This window comes from Vidua macroura, chromosome 1 (genome assembly GCF_024509145.1).
Source record: "Vidua macroura isolate BioBank_ID:100142 chromosome 1, ASM2450914v1, whole genome shotgun sequence".
In the NCBI taxonomy this organism is placed as follows: domain Eukaryota; kingdom Metazoa; phylum Chordata; class Aves; order Passeriformes; family Viduidae; genus Vidua; species Vidua macroura.
In genome coordinates, this window is record NC_071571.1 from 18,238,253 (window position 1) to 18,263,438 (window position 25,186).

Below are 25,186 nucleotides of genomic sequence, written 5' to 3' on the forward strand. Positions count from 1 at the left end.
TGGGGCATCTGCCTGTTCTACCCTCATCCAATACAGAGTTTGGTTTCCACATATTTAGACACGGACCACAGATTCAGAATCTCTTAAAGCTTTCCCAAAGGCTGGAAGTTGAAACTAGATCACCTGAAACAGGAAACAAGCCACAGTTATGTACACAACATAGATACAAACTAAAGTCAGTGGTGATTGGTGAGTAAATGCTGTTAAATTGAGTGTATGTTTGTCCCAAAAGCTGGTGTTTTCTGCAGCCATTAGGCTTGAAATATTACTTACCTTTGGGTTGTCTAGGTGGAAGGTCAGCTAGATGACCACTCTGGGTCTTTCCAGCCTCAAATTCTGTGGCTCTGTGGAAATTATGTGTCAGAGGGTTTTTCTCATCGTAGCCAGACTGAGAACTTGAAATCCACATGGTTACTGACAACTCCCAACTGTCAGTAAAGCTGTTTTATAGAAAGTGTTACATGACTGATGTCTCTACAACTGCACTTTTCCAAACAGATGGGGGGAAAAAAAGGCACCGGTCTCAAATCAAATTAGTCTTGATGGATTACGCAAAAAAAAAACTTAACACATGCTCCACATTTTGAGAAGCTTCTAAATATAACATCTCCAAAACACAGTATATGACAGTGCTAAAAATATGTAAATACACAACTATAAAACTATTTTCACATTGCAGAATGAGGACCACTACCAGGGGCTAGAAAAATAACATTTTCTTGATGCAGGAGCCCCATGTCAGGCTTGCCACACCTTGTTTAACCTCATAGATAAGCTCATTTTTGAAAGCTTACAGTTTGACTTCTCAAGGTTTGTCTCTATGGGACACAGGGCAAAGATAAAAATGTTGCCATTGTAACTGATGGTGTAATTGCATTCAGAAATAATAAATCCGTGACATTATGGGAAAAAATTAAAATAACCCACAAGAGAAAATATGGTATTTAAATTCTGTTGCAGCTGGAAATGTACTGTAATAAAGAATTAACAGGTGAGTCTTGGTCAACACCCTGGGTATTTTAATTATAATTAGACTGGGTATGATTTTATTTTACCAAAGTATTTATACTGGTAAAACATTTACTGCACATGCAATTTTACTCACATAGAGGTATGATGCATCACCATTTCAGGAAAGAGATACAGCAATGTAAGAATAACACACTAGTAGACCTGCGAACCTCCAAGTAATTGTGCTGGTTTAAATGGAGACACGCAGTCAAGGGAACACACTGTGTACTCTCAAATAGGTTCTTGGAAAGTTAGAGTTTGCAATTACTTTTAGACATGAATAAAAAAGCTGGATTAGCAGAATAAAAAATGGAGAATTGATACTCCCACAAACAAAAATGTCAAAGATTTTTTCTGAATAATTTCGAATTACACTGGTAAAACATGCCCTGAAATGTATAGCAAAAAGGGCCTGTACAACAGAGGAATTATTTTCCCAGGAAAATTACATTTGGATTCACTTATAGCCATTTTGGTACTCCAAGTGATAAAAAGTTAATCACATCTCTAGGTTCTTTATTCCATGTAGAACCTGCTTTGAAAAATGAACAATGACAGTTTCCTAATTACTATTTTGAAAGCAATTTTTAAAATAAGAAAAAGAGTCTCCCATGTAATTATCAAAAAGAATTTGTATAGTTTCAGGAAAAACAGCAAGAAAATTTAACTGTAGCCTCCTACTTGGTACAGGGTCAGGGAGCTGTCTTTGGTAAGACTGTAGCAGCCAGAAGAGGCATAAAAGCCATTGCAGCACTAGATGTTAAGAACGTTAGCACGAGGGACAATTTTGTTCCTCTTGTCAGGGAACACATGCCAGGCCATCTTACTTGGCTCAGTAAAGACCAGTGAGAGTGGCAGAAGAATGTTCATTTTTCCACTGAGAACACCCAGAGATACCACTGCAGGGAAAGGTACCTGCAGTTCCTGCAACACAGAATTGTTACGGGGGGCACTGAAATAATATCAACTAGTGCCTAAGCAGTGCTTTTTTTTTTTTTTTTTTTTTTTTGTCTTCAGTATGTTTTACAAACATTAATTTGATTCAGCACTGGCTCATGGCAGCTTGCAGCAGCAGCCAGATGGGGCTCACTGCCCCACCAGGCACCTACAGGACTTTGCAGGGATGTTTGCAGGGAGGTGCTGCCTGGGAGAGGACCTTGTTCAGGCATGTGCTGAGTCAATGTATTTCTCTGGCAGCCTGTACTGGCAGAACAATTATAGTGGCCAAAGAGTTATTTATAACTGTCCTCCCGCAGCAGGATTCTTGAGGGAGGATGTTGGTATGAGCACTGCTATTCCATGTACACACACAGCTACACACACCACAGCCGTGTCACTATTCAATGCATGCAGAACACTCCTCTGACATAAGTCCTGGGGTTTATTTTCCAAGGAGGTCACTCATACAGGGGGAAGAAAGAATGCAGCTCCAACCACAGTCGGTCCACACCTCATGCAAAAGCCTGGAGGCCTCCCCACAAATTGCCACAACTTCTTCATGAACTCATCAGGACTGACAGCATGGTTAAGCCTCTGACCATCCAAACAAACCCTAATGCTAATGTGGCTTCACTCACTTTGGCTTGCTTTAGACTCACCTCCTCTCAGAAAACAGCTGCCATGCAGCTACTGAAGCGCATATAGGAATGGGGAGAAGGAAGCTTATTCTTGAAAAACTCTGAGCTCAAACTTGTCGCCCTGCAGGAAAGCCACCCCCAGCAGATGCAGTCAAGCCTTGCTCCCTGCTGGCTGCAGCCCCTCTGCTTGCTGATGTGGAACAACTTACAAAATCAGACCAGTGCTTAACCAGTTTAACTAGTAAATCTACCACAGGTGAAGATTTACTTCCACAGTATTTTTACTTTCTTGTACTCTAGAACCGGGCAGAAAAATGAAAGGATCTGAAACTGCAATGGCAAATGCTCCATCTGCAAAACGTGGTGGCATGTATGGGGCCTCCCACACCAGCATGCCTTCATTATTGTCCAGGCTGGGAGCAGGTTGGCAGGAACAGAAATAGTCCTTAGGCACTCCAGAATGTGTGCCTGCGAGTTTCTCTTCTTTGTTTTGCAGTTTCCAATGTGAGTGTGCAGCCTGCCTGTCTGCTGTGAGAAGGCTCTGCAGAGGAGGAGACATTGCTCCTTGCACTGAGGTTTTTGCACATTTTCTTTTCCTAGCATTTCCCTGAGCAGGGGGAAAATGTGCATTTTGCTCTTTGTGCACAGAAAATTTAAAGAAACTGGGAAAACATGATAGGGTTTTTTACTAACTCTCTCAACAAGCCAACATAATGGTAAAGAAAGACCAAAATCAAAATCTCTGTGAGAGAGAAAACAAAGCCTGTCTCTCTTCTGTTTGAATCTCAGGGTCCTGCCAGGCAGGCATGATGCTTCACACATTTAAAGATGCAAAGCACATAATAGGAGCTATATCATAGGGGAAATAAATATGTCTGCATGCATTTCAAAGCAGCAAGGCCAAGCACAAGCCTTTCTCCACCGTTTTCCTTCGATACACAGATCGGTTTTATTGTGAACTGCCACAATGGTAGAAGGAGGAGCTGCAAAAGAGAGACAGGTGACTGATTCAAAAATTGGGATTCAAAACCTCTTGCACACAGACTAGAGATGGAATCTTCTGTATTAATGGCACTGAATTAAGAAGGTTTCATCCATGGTGTTTCTCTATTTATTTCAGCTACACAAACATTGTTTTGTTTTGGGGGTTCAGAGAAGCTAGCAAGACTTCATAACTCCTCTGTGTCAGAGTTTGATAGCTGGTTTTCATTCCAGACAACATAAGGGACGTACTGCAGCTATCAAGGTGCCAGTATCAAAGAACCAGCAGAGATGTTGCCCTTCACAATTATTTTTATTCTAAGATTCATGTGTTTTGTTGTATTTTCTTTTTAAAAAAAGGAAAAAAAGAGGGGGTGGGAAATCCCTATCCTTAGTGGCACTAAAATTAGCAATGCCTAGAATAGATACCAAAATTCTCTTCTTCCCCATTTATTTTGCTCAGATGTGAATGACGCTGCATCAAGCACAGAAAAGGAGCATATTAGTCTCATTCTACTGGAAAACCAAGCACATTACATTGCTGAAATGTCAAGTTTCCACCATGCATTTGATAATAGACTGTGTGCTCAGTTTCTTGCATCCATTGTAGCAGCTCATTGAAGATATGCTCTGCCCTTGCCAGCAGTAGTTGCCCTTTGGACTGAACTGCTTCAGCCAGCCGGGGCTTTACCAGTCACTCTTTCAGGTGTGGCCTAGCCTGTCAGATGCTTGGGTATTTCAAAAATAGTTAATACTTCTTTTAACAACAGAATTCTACACCTGACTGATCTTTTTTTTATTTTATTATCCTGCACTTTTCCATCATGCACTCTTCCCACAAAGATTTTTGGCTACCGTACAGGTGAAAGGTCACACCTGGACATCATCCATCACCGTGGCATTTTCTCTGCACTGCGAATGCATGGGTGGCTGTTTGTTTTGCAGGCTATGGTAAGCAGGTAGGAACAACTCCAGTGAGAAGGGCTGTACACTGCCAATGCAGGTCCCCAGATGACTTCCATCATAATTTTAAGGTTCTGCATGTCATGAAATGCCCTGACATTAAGTTTCAGTCTGTTTCAAATTATACCAAATGCATATAAATCTCATTCAAAGTAGTCCTCCTCAGACACAGGCTGTGACAAGCTCAGGGTGAGGAGAGCTACATAACTAGGAGGGATTGTTATATTAAAAAAAAAAAGCAGAAGAAGAAGAAGAAACATACCTAGAGAACCTTTCTTCACCTCACTTACCAAAAACCAAGACTGGAAAGTATCAGTGATCATACACATCTTCTCTGAAAACCCTGGAGAGGAACTGGCTTCTAGAAATACTTTCCTTTAAGCTGCAGCCTTGTGAAACCTGCTTGTCTTCAAAATCTTACAACAGTAAGTTGAACTCTCAAGCTGTGCTGTCAGCTGCCTGGGTTTAGACACACTGCTGCTGCAGGCTAGAAAATAAACGTGGGGTCAGTACCCGAGGGATGTGTGTGTAAGAGGAGAGGAAGGAACCTGTATCTATGAGAAGTGACCCGCTTAAAGAGCCCCAGCCACTGCCTGTTTCTCTTCTCCCACCTTGCCCCCTCCTCAAGCAGTGGGGGGTGCCACACTGTGCAGAAAAACCAGTGAAGGAGGAAGACTAACACCCCTCCAGGCACTGGAAAGCAGTCAGTGTTTCCAGGAACAGGAAGAGCTTAAAGCAGCAGTGAGCACAGAAATGTTACCAGCTTGATGGAGGAAAGAAGCACTGTAAGAAAACAAGAAAGGAAAGTGGACAAATTAGCTGAATAAATTTTGATGAAAACAGCTGGATGAGCATCTCTGGAGACTAAGAAAAACTAGAAACAGAATGGAGAGATCATCATCATCTGTCCATGTTTATAATGATGACAGATATGACAACCCATCCAAAGCAAGCATTCCCATCCTGCTGTGGCACTTTCTCTTTCCAGAACAAAACTCCTTGGCAGTCTCATCAAGGACAATAAAAAATTGACATTTTACTTCTGCCTCTTGTGTTTTTATTTACTGTTTGCTGTTTCTTTTTTGCATTTGTATTTTCATTTCTTCCTGTTTGGTGATGATCAGTAATGAGTATTACCTGCCAAAAGTGCATTGCTACCTTACAGTCTCTTTTACAAGCTGGATCCTCTGAGGCTCTGTAGCAGCATTTGTCCCTCGTTTGGTGTCACATAAGACACCTGCTTTAATACTCGAGTATTAAAAACTTTTCATTGTGGTGTTTCTGTAGCCCAAAGGGTTTGTATTTAGCTATGTTATTCAGTTTTGTGCTCATGCCTTCTGTTAAAATCCTGATCTAGATGATTTGAAAGTATAGTCTCTCCCCTCTTCACTCCAATACACTGAAAATACAGATATTTCCATCACACTGTAGGGAATATCCCCCCAAATACCAATTATATATCAATTGGGACTGTGAGACCCAAGACAGAAGTTGTGTTCCACCTAATCTCTACACTCTGTAGAGTAAATCTCTGTAAATCTCTGTATTTCACTGACCATTGTATGAGGAGGCAGGCAAAATGCCTTGTCCCTCTGGAGGGAAGAGGGGGAGAAATAACTGGCATCTAAGTACTCCCTTCAGAAATTCAGCAAACATGTTTTGAAGTTAAAATAAATTAGTTACTGACACTTCTCTGGATGGTGGTTTTCACTCCTGAGTAGAGCTCCGCTTTGTCCCTGACTACCATTCATCCACACCCCTCAGTCTCAGGCTGCACGGGATGGGGAGGGCAGCCCAGGCCGTCAGTGGGCTGGCAACCTGCCATTGCAACTCACAGCCAATAAAAGGACTTCAGAAGGGGCCTGGGAATTGCAGACCAGGAAGTTTGCCATCCATCCTTACTAATGGCAGTAGAGTCTGAAAAAATAAAGTCACTGTAGACAAGGATAAACATGGTCTCTTGGGAACAAGGTAGTGTGGCTTCTGCAGAGAGAAACCCTGACTCACCAACCCACCGCAGCCCTCAGGGTGCACCAGAAAAGACAAAGTGGGTGCAGCAGACACAGAACTGTCCAATTCTGAAAAAACTTTTGATTAGGTTCTATAACAAAGTTATCATATCAGAGAAACTAACTCACTACACAATGAGAAGACTCTTTATAGATAGAAAATTGGAGACGGGACATGAAGCAAAAGATGAGGCTCAAAAGCCACTGTTCAGGGTGGAAAACAAGCATGAACAAGATCTCCACACTGCGGGATTGATGGTGGGACTGGCTTTACTCGACATTTTCAGTGAGTACCTCAACAGGGAGTGTACAAGTCCTTAAGTTTGTATGTCACAAAGTGCTTTCAGGCAAGTAACTCTAGAAAGACTTCACAAAATTGAGTGAGTTGGCAATGGCTCTATAAGCAGACACTGGAAGGCGTAGGCAGTGATGAACTAGCCACTGGGGGTGCTGGGGGAGTGCAGAGAGGACAGGCTCACCTGCTCTCTGTCGGCAGCACTGTCACACTCAGGGCTGGATGGATCATTGATCGGATGCAGCAGTGATGTCTTACATTCTTAAATGTGCTTCTGCACACCATTCCTAGACACTTCCCAGTTTCAGTGCACACTGTGATGGAGCAAATTCCCAGCCTGGCACTAAGGCTGAGCTGTAAAAACCCATGCAGTCCAATTGCTGCAGTCCCCAAGGCCAGTACTGCCTATTCCGTCCATGTTTTCCTAGCAGCTGCCCAGCTGGCAGGCTGACCTGCCAGGGACACTAAATATAAACCCTTCAAGGACCACAGAACAGTTAGAGAAGGAAACAGATCTTGCAGCTGTGCTTTGCACACGTGCATTCTCTCACTTCCTCCTTCCCTATTATCAGACCTTGCAGAGTAAAGGTCTGTTCAAAACCGACAAACACTTGACTGGAGATCCCTCCTCACCGTTCTCTGGATTTCTCGGGGGTTTGGTGAGATATTTTTAATGTCCAGGATGACTCGCCAGCCCATTTTTCCTCTTCAGCCTGCCGGTGCAGGAATGCCTGTCCCTGGGCCGGGGAGGGCGGTGTTTTTCGGGGGCAGAGGCTGCCTGCTGCTCACAGCCCGGCCGCGGAGCTGGTGCGAGTCAGCCGCTCGACCAGTTCCATAGCCACACTCTTGGCACCCAAACTCGGCCTGATTCAATTCCAGAGCCCAGTCTGCCTTCTACCACGCCAGTGATCTCTGACCCCACGCAGTAGGTGCCTGATGTCCGGAACGCCTCTGAGGAAAGGAGCCGAGCGGCGGGGCAGCCGCGCTCCGGCTGCGCGCTGAGCTCCGCGCCCGGTGCGGAACTCGGGGCGGGGAAAACGACATCAGGGAAGCGGGATGTAGCAGCTTGTGTACTCTGCCAGCCCTCCGAGCTGCGTGCCTCCTGCACGGATAGGTAAAGAGTGAATTCTCTGTCTCTCCCTGTTCCTTCATCTTCCCCGCTTGTTTGGGCTGTACTCTGAAGCCTTCCCTGCATTGCGTCCCCTTTTCCAATGCCCAGTTCCATGATCTCGGAGATTCTTGAGATGACTTTACCAAGGGAGGACTGACAAGCCCAGCTCGAAGAGAGATTTCTGCTACCACTTAGAGGAGCTGCATCCCAGTTCCCCTCCCCCAGCCCCTTCAACACCACCCACACAGCAATCCATCAGCATCACCCTTGGAGCATCTGGGGGCAACATGTAATTAGGAATGATGCTGTCTGCCATTTATAGACACACTACTGCAAGGAAAGGCTGGTGAAAGTAATACCCACCGACAGACATACCTTAGAGCGTGCATCGAACATTAATGGGGAAAAGTAACGGAAAGGTGGAGGAAAGATACAGAGAGGAGAGAGAAGGATGAAAGCAGCAGTGTACTCCTCACAGCTTTAAACCAAAGCAGTCATTAAAATATCTTCTCAGTGTGACCATGACATAGTTGTCTGATAAAAGTTTATTTGAAGAAATAAATCAATTCTGTAAAATAGGAACATCCTCTCTTGCTGAGTAAGTAGAGCTGCGTTTGCTCTGTGATCCCTTTACTCAGATACAATCCAGCAGAAACTGTGCAGGCATCCACATGCTGCATTGCCTATGCACAGGACATCATGGGGCCCATGGTGTTTTTCTCTCAAAGTCTTTTATTGCAAGAGATCTTCTTTCAGATTTACCTGACAGCTGATACTGAGTGTCTCATCTCAGGCATGCTTGCTCCTCAGTTTGGTATTGTTTCTTTTCAATTATTTCCTATTTTGAATCTCCATCTTAATTTTTTTTTTAAAGTATTTAAAAACTTGTTTGTGCTTGTCACAACACTGTAAGTATTTAATATGCAGGCTGTGTGTTCACTCTGGAGCATACATCAGCCTATTGTCACAAGAAAAAACAGCTGTTTGTGAGATGCTATAACAATTCTGCCAACACTCAGTAACTAGCTTTGGATAAAACAAAGTCAAACAAAAGGGGTGTGAACTATGACAAGTAATGTGTGGAGTGGTAATTCAGAAGGGCTGAAGGAGATGTGAAAAGTAATTAGCCAAATAAACAAAAACAGGACAAATTATTTAAGTGCATCATGACTTGGAATCAAAGAAGAGAGGGAGTACGTGAGGACTGGGAAAATATTGGAGTGAGCTAAAGTTCAGATTCCTGCATTTGTCCCACAGAAAAAAGAAATCATGTAGGAGATATGTGCATCACTGAATTTCAGTTAAAGAAATGAAAAGGAAAAAAATAGAGGTGAGGGAAATCCAGAAGACAGTGACGGAACCACTATTTCCCTCAGTAGGAGAAAGGGAAGGAACGGACCAGCTGCCCACTTAGGGCACAGCAGCAACAGACGACAGCAAAGACCTTCTGTGCTTTTGGGGCTATGGCAAATGCTCTTTTAATGGAGAGTTTTTCAATTGCAGTATGAAGCCAGGCCAATTCCCTCCATTGCTTTGTTTTGTACTTGGTTTGCTCATCTGCAGCAGTAGAACTGGTGGCAGTTAAACAGGATGGAATTTGTATCAGGCTTAGAAATTGTCCTTGCTGCCTACAGTTTCCCTGCAGAACAGCTTCAAATTACACCACACTTGTGTGAAGTTGCAGAGATCCAACCATCCCACCAGTCCAGAGCACATCATGGGAGCTGCACCACTGTCATCTGACTGCCATATGCCCCAGCCCGGAACATTGCCTCAGTGCACAGTCACCCTCAGATCAACAAAAGCTTTTGCCTGGCTGAGGGTTTTCAGGACCAGCTCCCCAGACAAGTAGGATGGCCTGTCTGCACCATTAGCTAACTAATAACCATCTTTTATCTATTCTTCATGTGTTTATCACCACAGGATTCCAACACCAGGAGCACCACATTTCCTTCATCTGCTACAGATTGGAATGAATATTCAGCTGAAGTTTTATTAAGTTACTTGTGGATTTTCAAGACTTACTTTCAGTTTTGTGGATTTTTGCAGTTCTTTCAATAGCCATTGCTTAAGGGTTTTCACACTATGATCCTGACAGGTGACTTAACTCTCTATATAATATGTCTAGCTCTGTTCATTTGGACTGCTCACATTGAGGGGAAGGAAGAGTTATATCCTTCTTTCAAGATTCAAATAATATTCATTGAGATTACAGAAAATTACTTGTGGCCTCAGAGAAGAAGAAAAAAATCCAGATTTTAGATTGCTTTTATATTTCTCTGTGCTTCCTTTAGGTGTGCAATGATGTAGCTCTGTCTATTTTCACACAGAAGGAATCCAGCTGAGAGCATGTTTTATTATAGTTCCAGATGATGTTCAAGGGGATGAAAAACTCATTTTTCTCAGGTGGTCAGAGAACAATTCCCAGTAAACTGACATTCTTTCCTCTCTAATCTGAATTCTGCAGAGGAATTCAAGTTGTTTATAAGCCATTTGAAAGATGTTTCAAAAAAAAAAAAAAGGATGGTCTTGGACTTTTTTACATTTTCAATTACTTTTAAATCTCTTAAGAACAGTCATTTAGGTCAGAGTAGTTAAACTGCCATAAAACAGCTGCTAAAGCAGTCTTCTATTGTAAATTAAATGGCAATTTTACCAAACATTCACATTGCATGACTACGTTAGAATAAACACAAATCTGGATTTTAAAAAACACTTAGGAGGGGGAGGGCTAGGCCTAAAGCAGTGATTCATGACCTCATGATAATTTGAGTCCATGGCAAAAAATTAACAGATTTTATTACTAGTTGGTCATGCCTGATATTAAAAAAAAAAATACAAAAATAAGGAGAGGTGGTCCAAACTGGAGCTCCACACTTAGAGGGAAAGCTCTCGCTGTCGGTCAGGGTGATACATCACAGACATAGCTATAGCTATAGCTTCTGAAATGGCAGCTTCTTAAAACATTGTCATCAAAACAGTTCATTTTCTTCAGTTTAACCAAGGGAATTATCACAGGGAAATGAGCTATAGTCAGCTACACATTGATGGCACTGATGAACGGTAACAGCACGTAGTACTCATAGCAGTTTGCAACTTCAAAGCATTATGAACATCACCCTGGGGACATCCTGAGGAGCTGCAAGGCCTCACTGTGCCAGAGCCAGCTAGGTCAGGTTGGTGCACTGATGCCAAGTGGACATGGGATGGAGGCAGGGAATCTGTAGTGTCTCCACCCTGTAGGCATATGCCCTGGGTGCAGTACCTCTGTCCAAGGTAGGGTGGGGTCTTGACGCATGCAATTAAGAACAGAGCAATTTCAGTTCCACCCACTAGCTGTGACAGCATACAAGCAGCACCGGCACAAGGCCCACCCTCCTTGAATCCTCTTCAACCTCCCACTGCCAAATTTCCCTGTCTCTTGTGTGCTCCAAGACCTCATAGTCTTCATAGATAAGCTGGTACAGGGTTTGCTCTGGAGTGACTGAAAGCAAGGAAGTTTCATATTGTTAAACTGCTTATAAATCACTTAAATTATCCTTCTTTCCATTTCCATAAAATAAAAATGTCTGTATGAATCACGATCCAATGCTTGGCTGGCATGAGCAGCACTGCCACAGTGTCACTGATGCAATCTCCTGCCCCAGAGCAGGAGGCAGAGCCCCATGACCAAACTTGGGGACAGCTACAGCAAGGGTGTGTTACCCATGAAAGGAGATGGGGAACTTGAAGCTTCCTTAACATCCATTTCCCAAAGCAGGTAAGGGCTGCATCACCAGCATGCTACTGATTTTTCAAACCTCCCTTTCTATCTCGTGCTCTGCATGGCTGCAGGTTATGTTTCCAACACAGAGCATGAGCCATTCCCCAATTCTAGAAAGATTTTCCTACCATTCCCTCATTTGAAGTACTGTTGGAGAAGAAAGCAGGGAAGTAATTTTCTTGCTTCTGCTTTGCTTCCAGTAAAAAGCAGAGCTGTTTGGAGCACAGGTGATGAATATCTAGCGCCTGATTCTCACTGCAATGAAAATCAGATGTGTGCTGCTGGCCTGGATGGAAATCAGTACCATAAAGCTGGCATTAGTGAGCACGGGAGCTGCCCACCAGCCCCTAAAGATGCTTTACAGAGGCAAGTCTTATGAAAGCAGACAGATGTAATTTTGATTACATTTTGGTTGACTATGCTTGCAAGTGTGTACATATGTGTATACAGGGAGGAGTTACATAAAGACCAGGGCAGACTACAAATGGGAGCTGTTATTTCCAAATTTTACACATTGCTTGAGTCACAAAATATTAACTGCACCCAACCCAGTGAACTCCCTTCCCTCTTTGTTCGTATTCACTCTAGTATATCCATCATTTTTGATTCTCTGCTGATTTCCATTGCTGGGGCTTATTTTCTGTGACTTGAGAACCTGAAATTACACTATATATCTCTGTAGTTCATTGAACTAACCAGCATTTATTTTAATTTAGTAAGGAAACATTTGGCTGGGTGTGACCAAATAAATACTGTGTCTAAACCAACACAAATATAGTTTGCACAAAGCTATAAACCTGTCTCAGAGCTCTAATGATATTGCAAGTCAATGAAGCTTCAGTGTTCTCATTAACATGATTCCATCAGACCTCTATGTGGCATATTATTAATTTTTAACAATAGATTGTAATATAATTTATAGCACTGTGGGGCAACAAAGGCTGGATCCTGATAGCAATCCAACCTTTTAGGTTGATAATGGCTTTAACACTGACCTAATATTGAAAGGTGAATGTGTTCAGAGGGCATCAGACCTAATTATAAATAGAACAACAGGGATAAAACACATCACTAGTCTGCATCAGCGAAGACAAAACTTTCCTTGAGAGCAAAGGGCACAGATCTCATCATAAGATTATGAAGAGTTCTGCTGCTAAATTGACACAAGCAAGTAATCAAAAGCTTTGTCTTAAAGAAATACATTAAAACACTTTCCTCACCTCTTGAAGTTTAATTTTTGTTACAAAAGGAATAAAATACAGAAGAGCTAATGTTAATCTGAGTACCTATAATTTAACTCAATTTGGAAGTCGGAACAAGCGTATTTATGAAGAAAAAGCAAGCCTTCAAAATCTCAGTGGAAATATGCTAAACGGGGGACATTAGTAGCCGTGCATTGCTCCTCTCCATGGCTTGCTGATGCATGAGAGTGAACACAACTGGTTTCTGCTACAGACAGCAGCTCCCAGTCCCTCAGCACCTCACTGAGCACTCAGAGCCTCGTGATCCGACCTCTGGGCAGGAGGGACGCAGCCATAAAACGTGCTTAACCCAAGCAGGAGTAACTTCTCATGAAAGGCAGCACAAAACCATTTCCTGGCTTAAAAGGCATTCTCATCATCAAAATATGCATTAGTATTGCTTATACATATTTGCTAACTCAGTCTTTTGTGCTGTATCTAGAAATACAGTACAGCGGTAATAATGTAATTAGTATTTTCACTAGCTAAATTACAGAGCTGGTTGCAGAATAAAGCACAGTAGCATCAATATTATCAGATAAGTATTATACAAAAATAACATCAATAGTTTTAGTATAGTCACAAGATCTAATAATTTCCTCTTTCTCTGTGATTCCTTTAAATTGTATCAGATGAGGAAACTCACAAAATCCACTGAGTCTTAGTTCAACTCCAATTCTAAAAATCTAGGTAAATTTTTGTAGGTTCTTAAACAATATTTCTTTCTGAATATGGTATTAGTTATAAAGAACTTAAGTTCTGCTGCATCAACCTCTCATATGAATTTAATTTTCCCAGCACTTCTGTAAGTTAACAAAGGAGTAGAACAGATACTTCACAGATGAAGATGATGAATCATAGGGATTTGTAATAATTATCCAAGACCATAAAAGCAATCCTATGTCAGTGTGAGAAGTGGAACCACTGGCTTTGCAATCCAGTCCTACTCCATATTTCCTTCCCCCGCTGGTCACAAAGGGAGATCTAAAATTCCAACAATCAAGATACTGGAAACCAAGCAGCCATTAAGGAAGAAATTGAGGCAAGTGTGCTTTCACAGATTCCTCACATGGTGAGACAATTGTCTGCCACCCCTTCATACCCAGAACGCAGAGGACTCAAATTTATAACAAAGTTGAAAGCATCCCATGGCACTTTCCATGCTTAAAACTCCCTTTGGGCCAGGCTAATTCACAACCCATAGACCAAATCAAGAACACTTGAAGATCTACTCACACTCCAGCCACTTCCTAATTACAGTAACTTTATGCTTTACTTCACAAAATGAGGTTCATTTCCTCCACCAGTTCCATTCAACTCCTTCAACATTTTGTTCATTTGTTTGTTGAGATGCAGATCTCCAGCAGCTTGATCACTTCAGATGAGACAAAGCAATCCCATGGTAAATCCCTCTGGACATACAGAACACATTATATGCACAAGAGTTGAACTCCTTGAATTTCCCCTTTTCAGATCCTCTAGGTTTCCAGTCATTCAGATAAAGAAAGGAGCTTTTGTAGGCCAGTTAATCCATCTGCTGAATGAAATATGGTAAAAGTTCTACACATCCACAAGTTCTGTCAAGGCCCTGGTTTACATCTGTAGATGTAAAAATAACCATAGTAATGCAGACAGAAATCACAGCTCAGGCCCCCAAAGAAGATCTTTAGAGACTTGAGTTGAAAAGTCCCAGTGATGCAGTCAAAGGAACAGGCAAAATGATTTAAGGGCTTATATTTATTTCTGCCAAAGCCCTGGCTTAATTATCTTTGTGTGTCTTAATAAGACACCTCTGTGAGAGGGACTTGAAATGTCTGTATGTCCTAAGCTCCAAAGTAGGCACTGTTGAGTGGTAAGCTGAGACAAACATCCAAAGGCAGTGTAGGGGCCAAGCTGCAAAATGAGCTTGTTGTTCATCTTCTCTAGCACCACAGTCACACACTTGCATGAAAACAGCATTTGAACGAATTAAAATGCAAATCTACATTTTATTATATGAAATTGAGACAAATTATACACACTTGAAGCCTGCCAGAGCAGCTATTACAAACATTAATATAGTTTTAGATGATGACTTAAACCAAATAAGAGGATGGAATAGAAACGCTGAAGAAACGCCTTGTGAAACACTACAGGAAAAAAGCAACTCTTGCCATAGTTACATTAGTGAAATAGAAATTAGCAATAATTCTGCTGTAAAGGACTAGATCTGTCTTGTGCAGACAGGTACCTCCAGGGAAGCCTCCAGCCACAAGGTGTTTGTGCAAGGCAGAGAAGCAGCCTGCCAGCCAAGAACAACTGCTGGGGTCTCAAACTACGTGGGAGAGGACTTTGCACTGCCACAGCCTAATGGGATGTGGCATCGTCCAGGAATCCTGCAACAAGAGGCCAAACAGCCACTGGCCTAGGCCAGAGCTGCCCAGGGATGTAAAGATGTATTTATGCTAGGTCTGATTTAGATTGTGCTCTACACAATCAGATCGCTTTGAAGGTTTGCCTTGTGCAATCATTTCCTTTGTCAGGAATCAGAAAAAGACTGTGAAAAGACTGTGAACAAATTGTTTAGGCATTGAAATTTAACCCTGTGGAATCCTTACAGTGTAGCACAGTGTGACACAGCAGGAGCACATTTGTCAGGGGACTGAAGCCTCTTTGCTCTCTCTGCACAAAACATATACATTAGCATTGTGTGGGGTGGGGGTGCTCCCGAGCCCACGAGGCAGCTCTGGGGACACACAGCTCCATGCCTCTGCTGCCTCCCATCTGCACACAGCCCTCTGCACCACTTCTGCTCTGTCAGGGAAAATAGAGGCTTCAGATCCTTCAAGACTGTCTTGAAGCCCTTCCATTGCATTCTGTTTCAGAGATTGTACAAGATTTGATTTTTAAATATCCACAATGCACCTGGGAAAATTATTAAGTATTACTCTTGACAACAATCTTCTTAAGTCTCAAAGTTTTTCCACTAGCATTAATAGTGCCAGAATATCCTAGCATTAATGTCAGAATATAAACACTAAAATCAAAAAGGCATTTGGTAGAAGCTAGTCAGTTCCAAGGCTTTTCATTTAGCTGTGGGCTAAGGAAAGAACCCATCTGGTGTGGATTCTGTACCGACATTCATGACACCAACAGTTTCTGTCTCAGTCTCTGTACAGTAAGGTACTGTGCAGCCCCTGCTCCTCCTGAAAAGCAGAGTCTGAGAGCACCAAGGACCTCACAGCAGGAGCACAGCCCTCTGTAGAAATAAATTTTAACACAGGATAGCCCACCAATATTCTTGTGAACTGTTGAAAAATATGCTAACAATAATAAAAAATTAGTCATTTGGAATTTGGCAAAGAAAAGCCACTCTAAATAATTTCCAACTGCAATCAGTCTTTGCTCCTGCTTTACATGTAATAGATGAGACTATCCTTTTATAAACCCATTCAGTTATATGTTTAAGAAAGTAGGGAAGTTTCTCTCCAGTGGAAGTTTTCAAATATTGTCTTTCTTTGTGGCTGCCAGTATTTCCATATCCCATTCCAGAAACACTGTTTAGTAGTCTTTGGGAAAAATGAAAAACAAAACAAAACAACAACAACAAAAAAAAACCCCACCAAACAAACAAAACAAAACCAAAAAACTATACCCCCCAAACTGCTGCAAATGAGAAAAAGAAAAATGGTTAGAACAAAAAATGGTAAATGACAGTTACATATTAGAGAACACTAGAGAGTTGTTTGCTGTGTGGTACACCAGAGGAGTAAGCAAAATGCAAAAGTCTTTTCACTCTCCAAAAGAAGGTGAAAATAGTTTCAGGATGTTCTGCAGATGGGAAAGAGCTCATACCTCTACGTCGATGTGATCTGCAGCTTCAAGACTTAAGTTCCAAATGTGTTTTAACTCAACTCTTCAGCTCTTGAAGGACAAATCCTAAGCCACCTTAGGCCCATCAGTCCAATCAGTGCGACCTCAGTGTCCTCAGATTTCCTCTGAGTGTGCTCAGAACTTTGCTAACAGTGTTCCTGCAGCCAAGCAAACCTCCTCTCTTCTGAGCCACACAAATGTGCTGCTGACCCCCGCAGAACCAATCCTCCCAGGGTCCTTCCCTTCGCATCCATGGAAGTTCTGAGTTCACTCTGTCCTCAAGAGCAACAACCATGCACAGGCCAAACAGTGTATTGCCCCTTTCCTCCACAGAGAATCCTGCCTTAATTAGGAGGCCTTTAGCAGAAGATGTATTATCTACCAGGCCAGGATCACCACACTACCATATCATGCAGAATTCAGCCCTTTTATCATCTTCATCTCTGATTATTTCTTTGTTTAGCTGCTACTAACATGTTTGGAGATGTAAAATCACAACACATTACTTCCTCAAAGGTAGCAGTAGGAGATATCTCAGTGCAGAAAGAATTCCATAATTAGAAAAAACACAGCTTTTTTTCCCTCATCAAGCCTGGGAAGCTTTAAACAATATACAAAGGCAAAAGGGGAAAATGGTAATAGTACTGAGAAGGCTAAAATTTGAATGAGATAACAAACTTTTCTTGTGTAAGGAAAAGGAAATGACTGATTCTAAAAAAGCTTCTGTGATAAATCATCACTCCTGCATGAAATTCCATTCATATATGTGGCAATACCTGGTAGTAATGTTAAAGAAAAACAAAAAGGAACAAAAACTTAGCAACAAACAATTTTGTTCTTTTCTTTATAAAGAACAAAATATAACTTGCTAGAATTGCTGAGCTTTTTCAGTAGTTCAAACAGGAGAAAGAGATTTGAGAATCAAGCAAGGCTTTCAACAGCTGTATTTGTATTACAGTCATAAAGGCATAAATGTGAAATGCAGCTCTAATAAAACCCTGAAGTTTATAAAACTGGTTGGTAATTTTCCACCCTTTCCAGGAGTATCTCAGAATATCCCGGGGAATAATACCTGAAAGAGAAACATTTTGTTTGTGTGTTAGACTACAAGACATGTTCTGTGCAAAGTAATGAAACACTATGCATATTTCTACTGATCAGGAAAAAATTAAACACTGGTCAAGGAACTCTACAGTTACTCCCATACAATGTTTTAACAACCTGCTTTTCAACTTCCATTATCATTTATATTTGGAAGTCAGGTTTTTTAAAATATATTTAGCTTCTTTTAAGGCATGTAGGTAAGCAGCTACATTTTAGATTGGGTCAGCTTCCGCTGCCATAAGCATTGTCTTTACTGAGAAATGTAGGTGCTGGCTTCTTTTGAAATTATGGCCTTTAACAAAAAAGCATGCGTTTGCACAGAACTGTTGGCTGCAAATGACAATAGTCTGCTGCTGTTTGTCAGATATAAGCACACACCCTGAAACTCACATGAAGCCTACATCCATGAGAGGGACACTGGTTCTAGAACAAAAAAAAATTGTCGCAGTGACCTTCTCTCTCTAATGCCACTCAAGGATGGACATTATCCAGGAGGTTTTCATTAGAGTAGGACTCTATGGTGCCATTTTTGTCCTGCTGTCATTCAACTGGCTTTCCACAATGGACCAACTACATGCATCCAATATGCAAGCATCAAAGCTGCATTTAGTTCTTGTTTTCCAGGTTAAGAGTATCTGAAATTTAATACTGTATTATTCTAAAAACATACATCTCAGTATATTTCTAGTTTTGTAGGCATGTGAATTGCCACCTCTGAGCCCTGAAAGCTTCAACTATAAAGAGAGAACACACCTCCATGTAATGTAGGCCTAAAATATACTCAAAAAAAAAAAAAATCCCCAGTGCTTTCCCTTGAAGGAAAATCTATTTACCTTGTTAATTTTCATTTTTCTGAATAATTTCTGCATAATTAAACTCTTTTTAAACTTCATATTAATTCTGTGATTTGTAAAGCTAACTTCCCAATGCATTACTGTATACAGTCTGCAAAAAGCCTAAAATAACAGGTCTCCAGGACAAACCCAGAGCTGGATTCTATCATAGCTGCTGTGCCTCAGGCAGCACAACCAACATCAGGCAGAAGCACATACAGGCAAGCAAGAGATGCTCGGAGGGGCCTTTTCCTTTATTACATCCCAGGCTAGATGAGTAACCTTTTTTCATTTACAGGGGGAAAAAATAGCTATAACAAAAAACATTATTAATATCCAGAAAAGCATAAACAAATTCCTCTTTCCATCTGAAGTACTAGCTGCAGAATAAAATTTCTTTATGACTTTGCTTTTACCCATTTGACAGCCACTGGCTTTTCTTTGTGGAGATAAACAGGGCTTCATTTTGTGAGACTTAGTTTCTAGCTACTATTAGCTGAAGAACTCTGCTGCTATAATTAAAATTGATGATGCAGATTTTCAGAGCCTGTAGAGGGAGTACATGAGTACAACAACCTTCTGATGTGTTGATGGAGTGAAGGACTGGTAAATGGATATCTAGAATCTAGGAGGGCATTTCTCTCATTATTACAATTTAGGATGGTGACATTTTGACTGTAAGCTATTTAATAGTGTTTCTGTATTCATTAAGGGCAAAGTTCAACTTGGTGCAGACAGCTGGTGTATGGTCCTTTTATATAACACTTAAGCCTTGTGATGAGGCTCAGGGAGGAAGGGCAGCTGTGGGCAGACCAACTGTGCAGGAGAGCCTCTGGACCCTCTGTACATCACAGGAAGTTTCAAAGGAGCCTCTGAATACTCTAGTTCAGACACAGTATTATGAAAGTCAAGGATGCAACCAAAGATTTACCAATACCTGTATTTTGGAGCCTAAGTAATCCACAAATAAGTTACCAAAATAAATATCCCACAGACATTCATAAATATGAGTGGTTGTACTGAGGACTTAAGAGTCCATCTGGGCAGTGCAGGACTGACTTTTCGTCACACTTTCCTGCAAGACCCTGATTATTTGGGCTTTGTTGACAGACAAAAAAATTTGATTCCAAATACAAAAAGAGAAAATGTTCTAATGTATGTGTCCAGAGGTTGTGTTACCTCTGGGGCAATTAACCAAATGTTACGCTTTGGTTTTACTAAAACCAAAATTCACATAGGAGTTAAATCACTATTTTAAATCCTTCCTTTGTGTTGTTCCTGTGAAAAATATCTAACAATGTTACAAGTATGAATTCTTTAAATTTAATTTTCCCTACCTTACTATTTCCTCTGGATAGCAATTGTTAATAGTGTTGATATATTCCTGAAGAAGTGATCCAGGTTCTGCTTTTATTTCTTGAACCTTTTTAAGTCCACCAGTTGTTACAAAGAGACGACGTGCTTTACTATCATGTGGTAACACCTATACACAGAATAGTACATAAAAAAATTCTTTTGAATTAATCTGTATGCTACTAGGCTTATATATTGCTTAGTTGTTTTTAATTCAGAGGACAAATAAAATGGAAAATCAGAGAAACAACATCTGCAATGACTACTGTATTATAATACCCAGCTGTATCGGGGGAAAAAAAAAACCAGAAACCAGCCCTTTATAATTACAACATAATTTATCATGAACTTTAATACATAACATATATAAAATAATGAATTTAATATTTATCCTTACATAAATAATATTTCTTGAGTTATTCCTACAGAGACAGTAAGATTGTGAAGAATAAATAGATAATCAAAACAGAACACTAACATGGAATAACAACACATCTGTTCCACTTAAACCAAGTTATTCAGGTCTTTTATGTCAATTCCCACAGTTTAATTGTAGAGCTGAATTTTATATCATTATAATGATCTAGTATAGATTAGTGCATGAAAACAATACTGAGAATTGTTGCAAGTGAACAATACAGCCTTGAAGCATTACATGCTACTATTAAATTCCTAGATATTAAAATCCTTTAACACACTGTGTAGCCATGGAAGCCTTTTACAAACACACACACAAAGCAAAAACGTGAAGATTCTGCAGCCAAAGGGGATGAGAAGCAGAAATGATCAGACAATAACATTCTGTGCTCCCTGAGTGATGCCAATACGCAGCTCTGTCCAGAGGATGGCAGGGAGGGAGGGAGGGAGGAATGAAGGGAGGGAGGTGGGGGCTGGGCCAGGCAAGGGAGAATGACAGCATGTAGTCCATAGGCCCATAGGGCTGCAATATTATTAAAAAAAAAAAGTAGAGAAAAAAAACAGATAGAAAGATAATGCAAGATGTCAGCTGCATCTACAGCAAAACCAGATGTGTTTAAAATCAACTCTGAGAGTTACAGATTATGAGGGCAAAAGCATTTTGTAAGCTTCCACACTGGTCAGACATTAAGCCATAAATTTGACTGTATTTCAGTGTAAAACAAGAGCCTCAAATGAGGAAAGGAATGCCTAAAAGGATGAAGAAAAAGAACATAATTTCTTCTATGCATATAGGCAAACAACCTTCATTTCTGCGGTTCCTCTAGGCTGTACAGAATCAACAGACAGGTAAAGAAAAAGCAGGAGAACACAAAGACTTCTCTCTATTATATGCTCCACAGAAGTGTCAGGAACAACTGTGATTCTTTTCATTGTGGGAACTGAACAGACGTCTGTTTTCACATATCTCCCACAACAAGAACTGCCAAGGAGGAACTAGCAAGGAGACAGGATATGGCCCTTTCCCTGCCTTCCTCCTCCGCAGTGTGACTTCCAGGCTGGATAAGACAGCAGAAAACTCTCTGGGAAGGGGCCCTAAAGAGAGAGAGCACCTCTAAGACACAGTCTCTTCCCCCAGTCCAACCTGAGACAGCACAGAACTGCACAAACTCTGAAAACGTTATTGCTAAAATGCACAGTCCAGCATGAAAAGCAAATAGCACCCCATTTTGAAGCACAGCTTGGTAATCAGGCTTTTACTGTGCCATAAATAAGCCCACAGAAGTAACAGACCACAGCTCTAAGAATAGGAAATTCCCAAGCTATGGTACAGGAGAGAAAAATGCCTTTACTACAGAGAACTTAAGAGTATACTTCAGAAGAGCAAATGCCAGATAAGCATAGTTTAATAATGTATAGGCAAAGGAGAAAAATGAAACAAAACAAAGTATCAGCTGATATGAAGGGCACATTTAAATAGCAAGCAACATTCAAATACACACTGGATAACCAATTGCTATGCACTTGGCTGATTAAGAGCTCCAGTCAGAAAGAAGAAGCAAAAGGGACTGGATTCTGTGCAAATCTCCAGCCTTTGAACAGCCTTACCAAGAAGACAGGACAAATTAAACTGTGGCAATGTAATCAGAAATCTGCACTACTAACAGCAGTGCTTCCAGATCTGACATAATCAGAATTGAGCATCAAGACTGTTTTACTTGGCCATTTCCAGAAAGAATATCTCACCAACAGAGCTTGGTATACCCTGCTAACAGGTTATACTGTAGAGTATTGCACAAAACACAGTCTACAGCTGAACAGGATTCCCAACACAAGCTGAATATGACAGACACTGAAAGTCTCCCAATTAGTTAGCAATTACTTACAAATTTTAAATATTTTTAATAAATTGTATCACTTTTACATGCTGTATTCAAATCAACAACATATTTAACAACTAACTTGCAAAATTTTGAGAGGGATGAAAAAAGATTTGGAATTTTCACACTTATTTGCGATTGAAAATTAATCAGGATAAAAGAAGCGAAGCCTTATATTATTGTAAAATATCTGACTTAAGTCACTGCTGTACAGACAGCTTGTAGTTTATCTAAAACAGATGTGACTGGGATTTATGTGATACATTGGCTCAGTGAAAATATTTGCACGTGAGTTAATATTCCACTTAATCTCAAGAGGCAAGGAAGAAAAAAACACCTTGCTTATAAGAAACTGTTTTCCCAGTCTTAGGATGAATTATGGCAGATTCCAAATGAAACAGTATCCAGCTGTATAAGACAAAAGAACAGGATCCAAACTGCTTTGGATGTGGATGCTTGAGGATCCTGAGAAAACAAGGACACCTTTAGAGTGGCCAAATGGGAAACAATTAGCAATTAACATATTACTCACCAAGAAGAGCCTTTTCTTACCTTACTAAACTGCCCAATAATAAGCTTCATAATACTGGGAGGGGCCTCATGAAGCAGTGGTTCAAGTGCTGGAAGATACGTGCATTTCTGAAGAATGTTCTTTAAGGCTTTCTTAGTCTATTGAAATGCAAAATAAAAGTAAGGTATCAACAAAAACAACAAGAATTCATATATATCACTGAAGTCTGATCAAAAAAGCAAATTTTCAATGAGCAATTTCTGAATAGAAACTATGATATCTATCAGGTCACTTAATGAAGAATCAATTCTCTACTTAGATTTATTAAACCTCAAAACCTACAGTGCATCATATTATTATTATGTTATCTACAGTCAAAGCAATGACAATTTTCCTTTGACTATAATGAAAGCTGGAGTAGACCCTTTAGGTTAATTGAAGTACTCTAATATAATAAGAAAGTTAAATCAAAACATATTTTAAAAGACTGTGTATTAGAAGTGGCTTACTAGGAGAGGCTGCTGGTCTGGGATAGCAAAGTGCAGTACTGTCCAGGCAGCGGGGAAAAGAGAGAGTGAAACAATTGTGCATTGGTGCATATTTCTGAAAACAAACTCAATGTTGACTGATACAAGCAGTAGTGACCTTCTTGGGCAGGATTACAGGTACAGCTAATTTGGCTTCAATATTTTTGGGACTACTGGAAATTACTATATAAAAGGTACTTTACATGGAATGTGGTGTTTCAGTGGAATGTACAGAAGCATAGTGCAACATGGAAGATCATATCCTGCCCTTTAACACTTTTACTGTTGCTCAGAAATACACTTTACTAAACTGCAACTCTACTGGCTCCCACACAAGGAAAGGCCCTAAATATGGGCAGCTGCATGTTTTAAAGAGCAGAGCCTTGATTAGCTGTTACAGTTTTATTATAATAATAAAAGTGTAGGCAAAATTATTACAAGGACTGAAATATTTTCTACAAGAGCTTACACTTGCAAAAAAAGAAGTGGATAATTAGAAATGAGTCGCAAGAAATTACAGCAATATGGGTCTATGCAACTCTGATCTAAACTGGGAAAAAAATACGGGATTTGCTGTGGTGGCTGTAGCATATGATTTGGTATACACCATATATGCACATGCATTAGGACCAGCCAGTCCCCTAATAAGTGACACAGCCTTCAGACACTGCACCTAGGAAAGCTGTGACTCAGTGAGCATCAATTAAAACACATATAATTTAGTAGTTTTTAAGCACTTAAATTGATTACAATGAATATAACACACTGCAAATACTACAGATCTACTTGCTTTAGCTTTAAGATCTTCTGAGCTGCATGTGTCCACAAAAATATCGAGCAGTGTGGGCAGCACGTTTGCTACTGCAACATGACGTGCATGCTCAGCAGTGTGTCTTCCAATCTGTCCCAATGCCCAAGCAGCTGCTGCCTTAATATGATCTTCATGTTCTTCTATCAAGCAGACACACAGTGGTGGTATTCCCTGTAGCATTAATCAAAAGCACAATCTTTACAAATGTAGACCAGGGAACGACAATGCAAAACAGATACAGATAGTTAGAAAATGTTTCTCTACTTATACTCTTCTAAAAAAAGCTGTAAGAGGATGCATGCTAGTGGTGTCATACTTTTACAGCATCATAGTTAGCAATAATTCTTAATAAATCTTAATAAATATAGTTAAAAAGAAACAGATTCAATGTTCTAAGTGAGAAAGCGGTTTGAACAAACATGCAAATTTAAGGTATAAAAAGAACACACAACATAATTCAGGCTGTACTGAATAAAGGTGGCAGTTTTTCTCAGACTGAAAATAAAAGAATTTGAGTGCTTATGAAACTATGTTGTCAGTTTAAGACCAGAAGGGCTCAATCACTGACTCTTTCCTTTTTTACTATCCACAGGACTAAATTTCAACTTATCAACCTCTTCTTGAGTCCAGTAGTTCATGTTTGACTCACCCAATTACTTCCAGAAGGGTTTCAACTCTTGATTTACAGACATCAAGAGATGGAGGTCCCACATCCAGCTGTTATAAAAGTTATTCCGCTTCAGGGCCTTTATACTTTCTCCAGAACTACTTAGTATCTGGTACTTTATGCCAAAACACTCCAACAGGAAACATTCCGTGCTACTTTAGGTAAGGCAAGGCTACTAAACCTCTATCTAAAAAACCTTTTTCTCCATCCCATGAATCCTTCTTTACTCTTTTCTGCACAGTTTTCTGCTTTGTTGTTTTGGGTTTTTCCCCAATATACT

General features: G+C 40.6%; 1 protein-coding gene across 1 annotated transcript in view; it reads right to left on the reverse strand.

The window, feature by feature from the left end:
* Positions 1-17,730: 17,730 nt before the first annotated feature.
* The window catches only part of SPAG6 (sperm associated antigen 6), a 34,197-nt gene continuing 26,741 nt past the window's right edge, over positions 17,731-25,186 (reverse strand). The window contains exons 8-11 of the mRNA XM_053970603.1: positions 24,219-24,410; positions 22,943-23,059; positions 20,078-20,223; positions 17,731-17,875 (exon numbers count right to left, since the gene is read on the reverse strand). Of these exons, the coding sequence (XP_053826578.1) occupies positions 17,809-17,875; positions 20,078-20,223; positions 22,943-23,059; positions 24,219-24,410 (522 nt within the window). The 3' untranslated portion in view covers positions 17,731-17,808. The remainder of the gene's footprint in view (positions 17,876-20,077; positions 20,224-22,942; positions 23,060-24,218; positions 24,411-25,186) is intronic.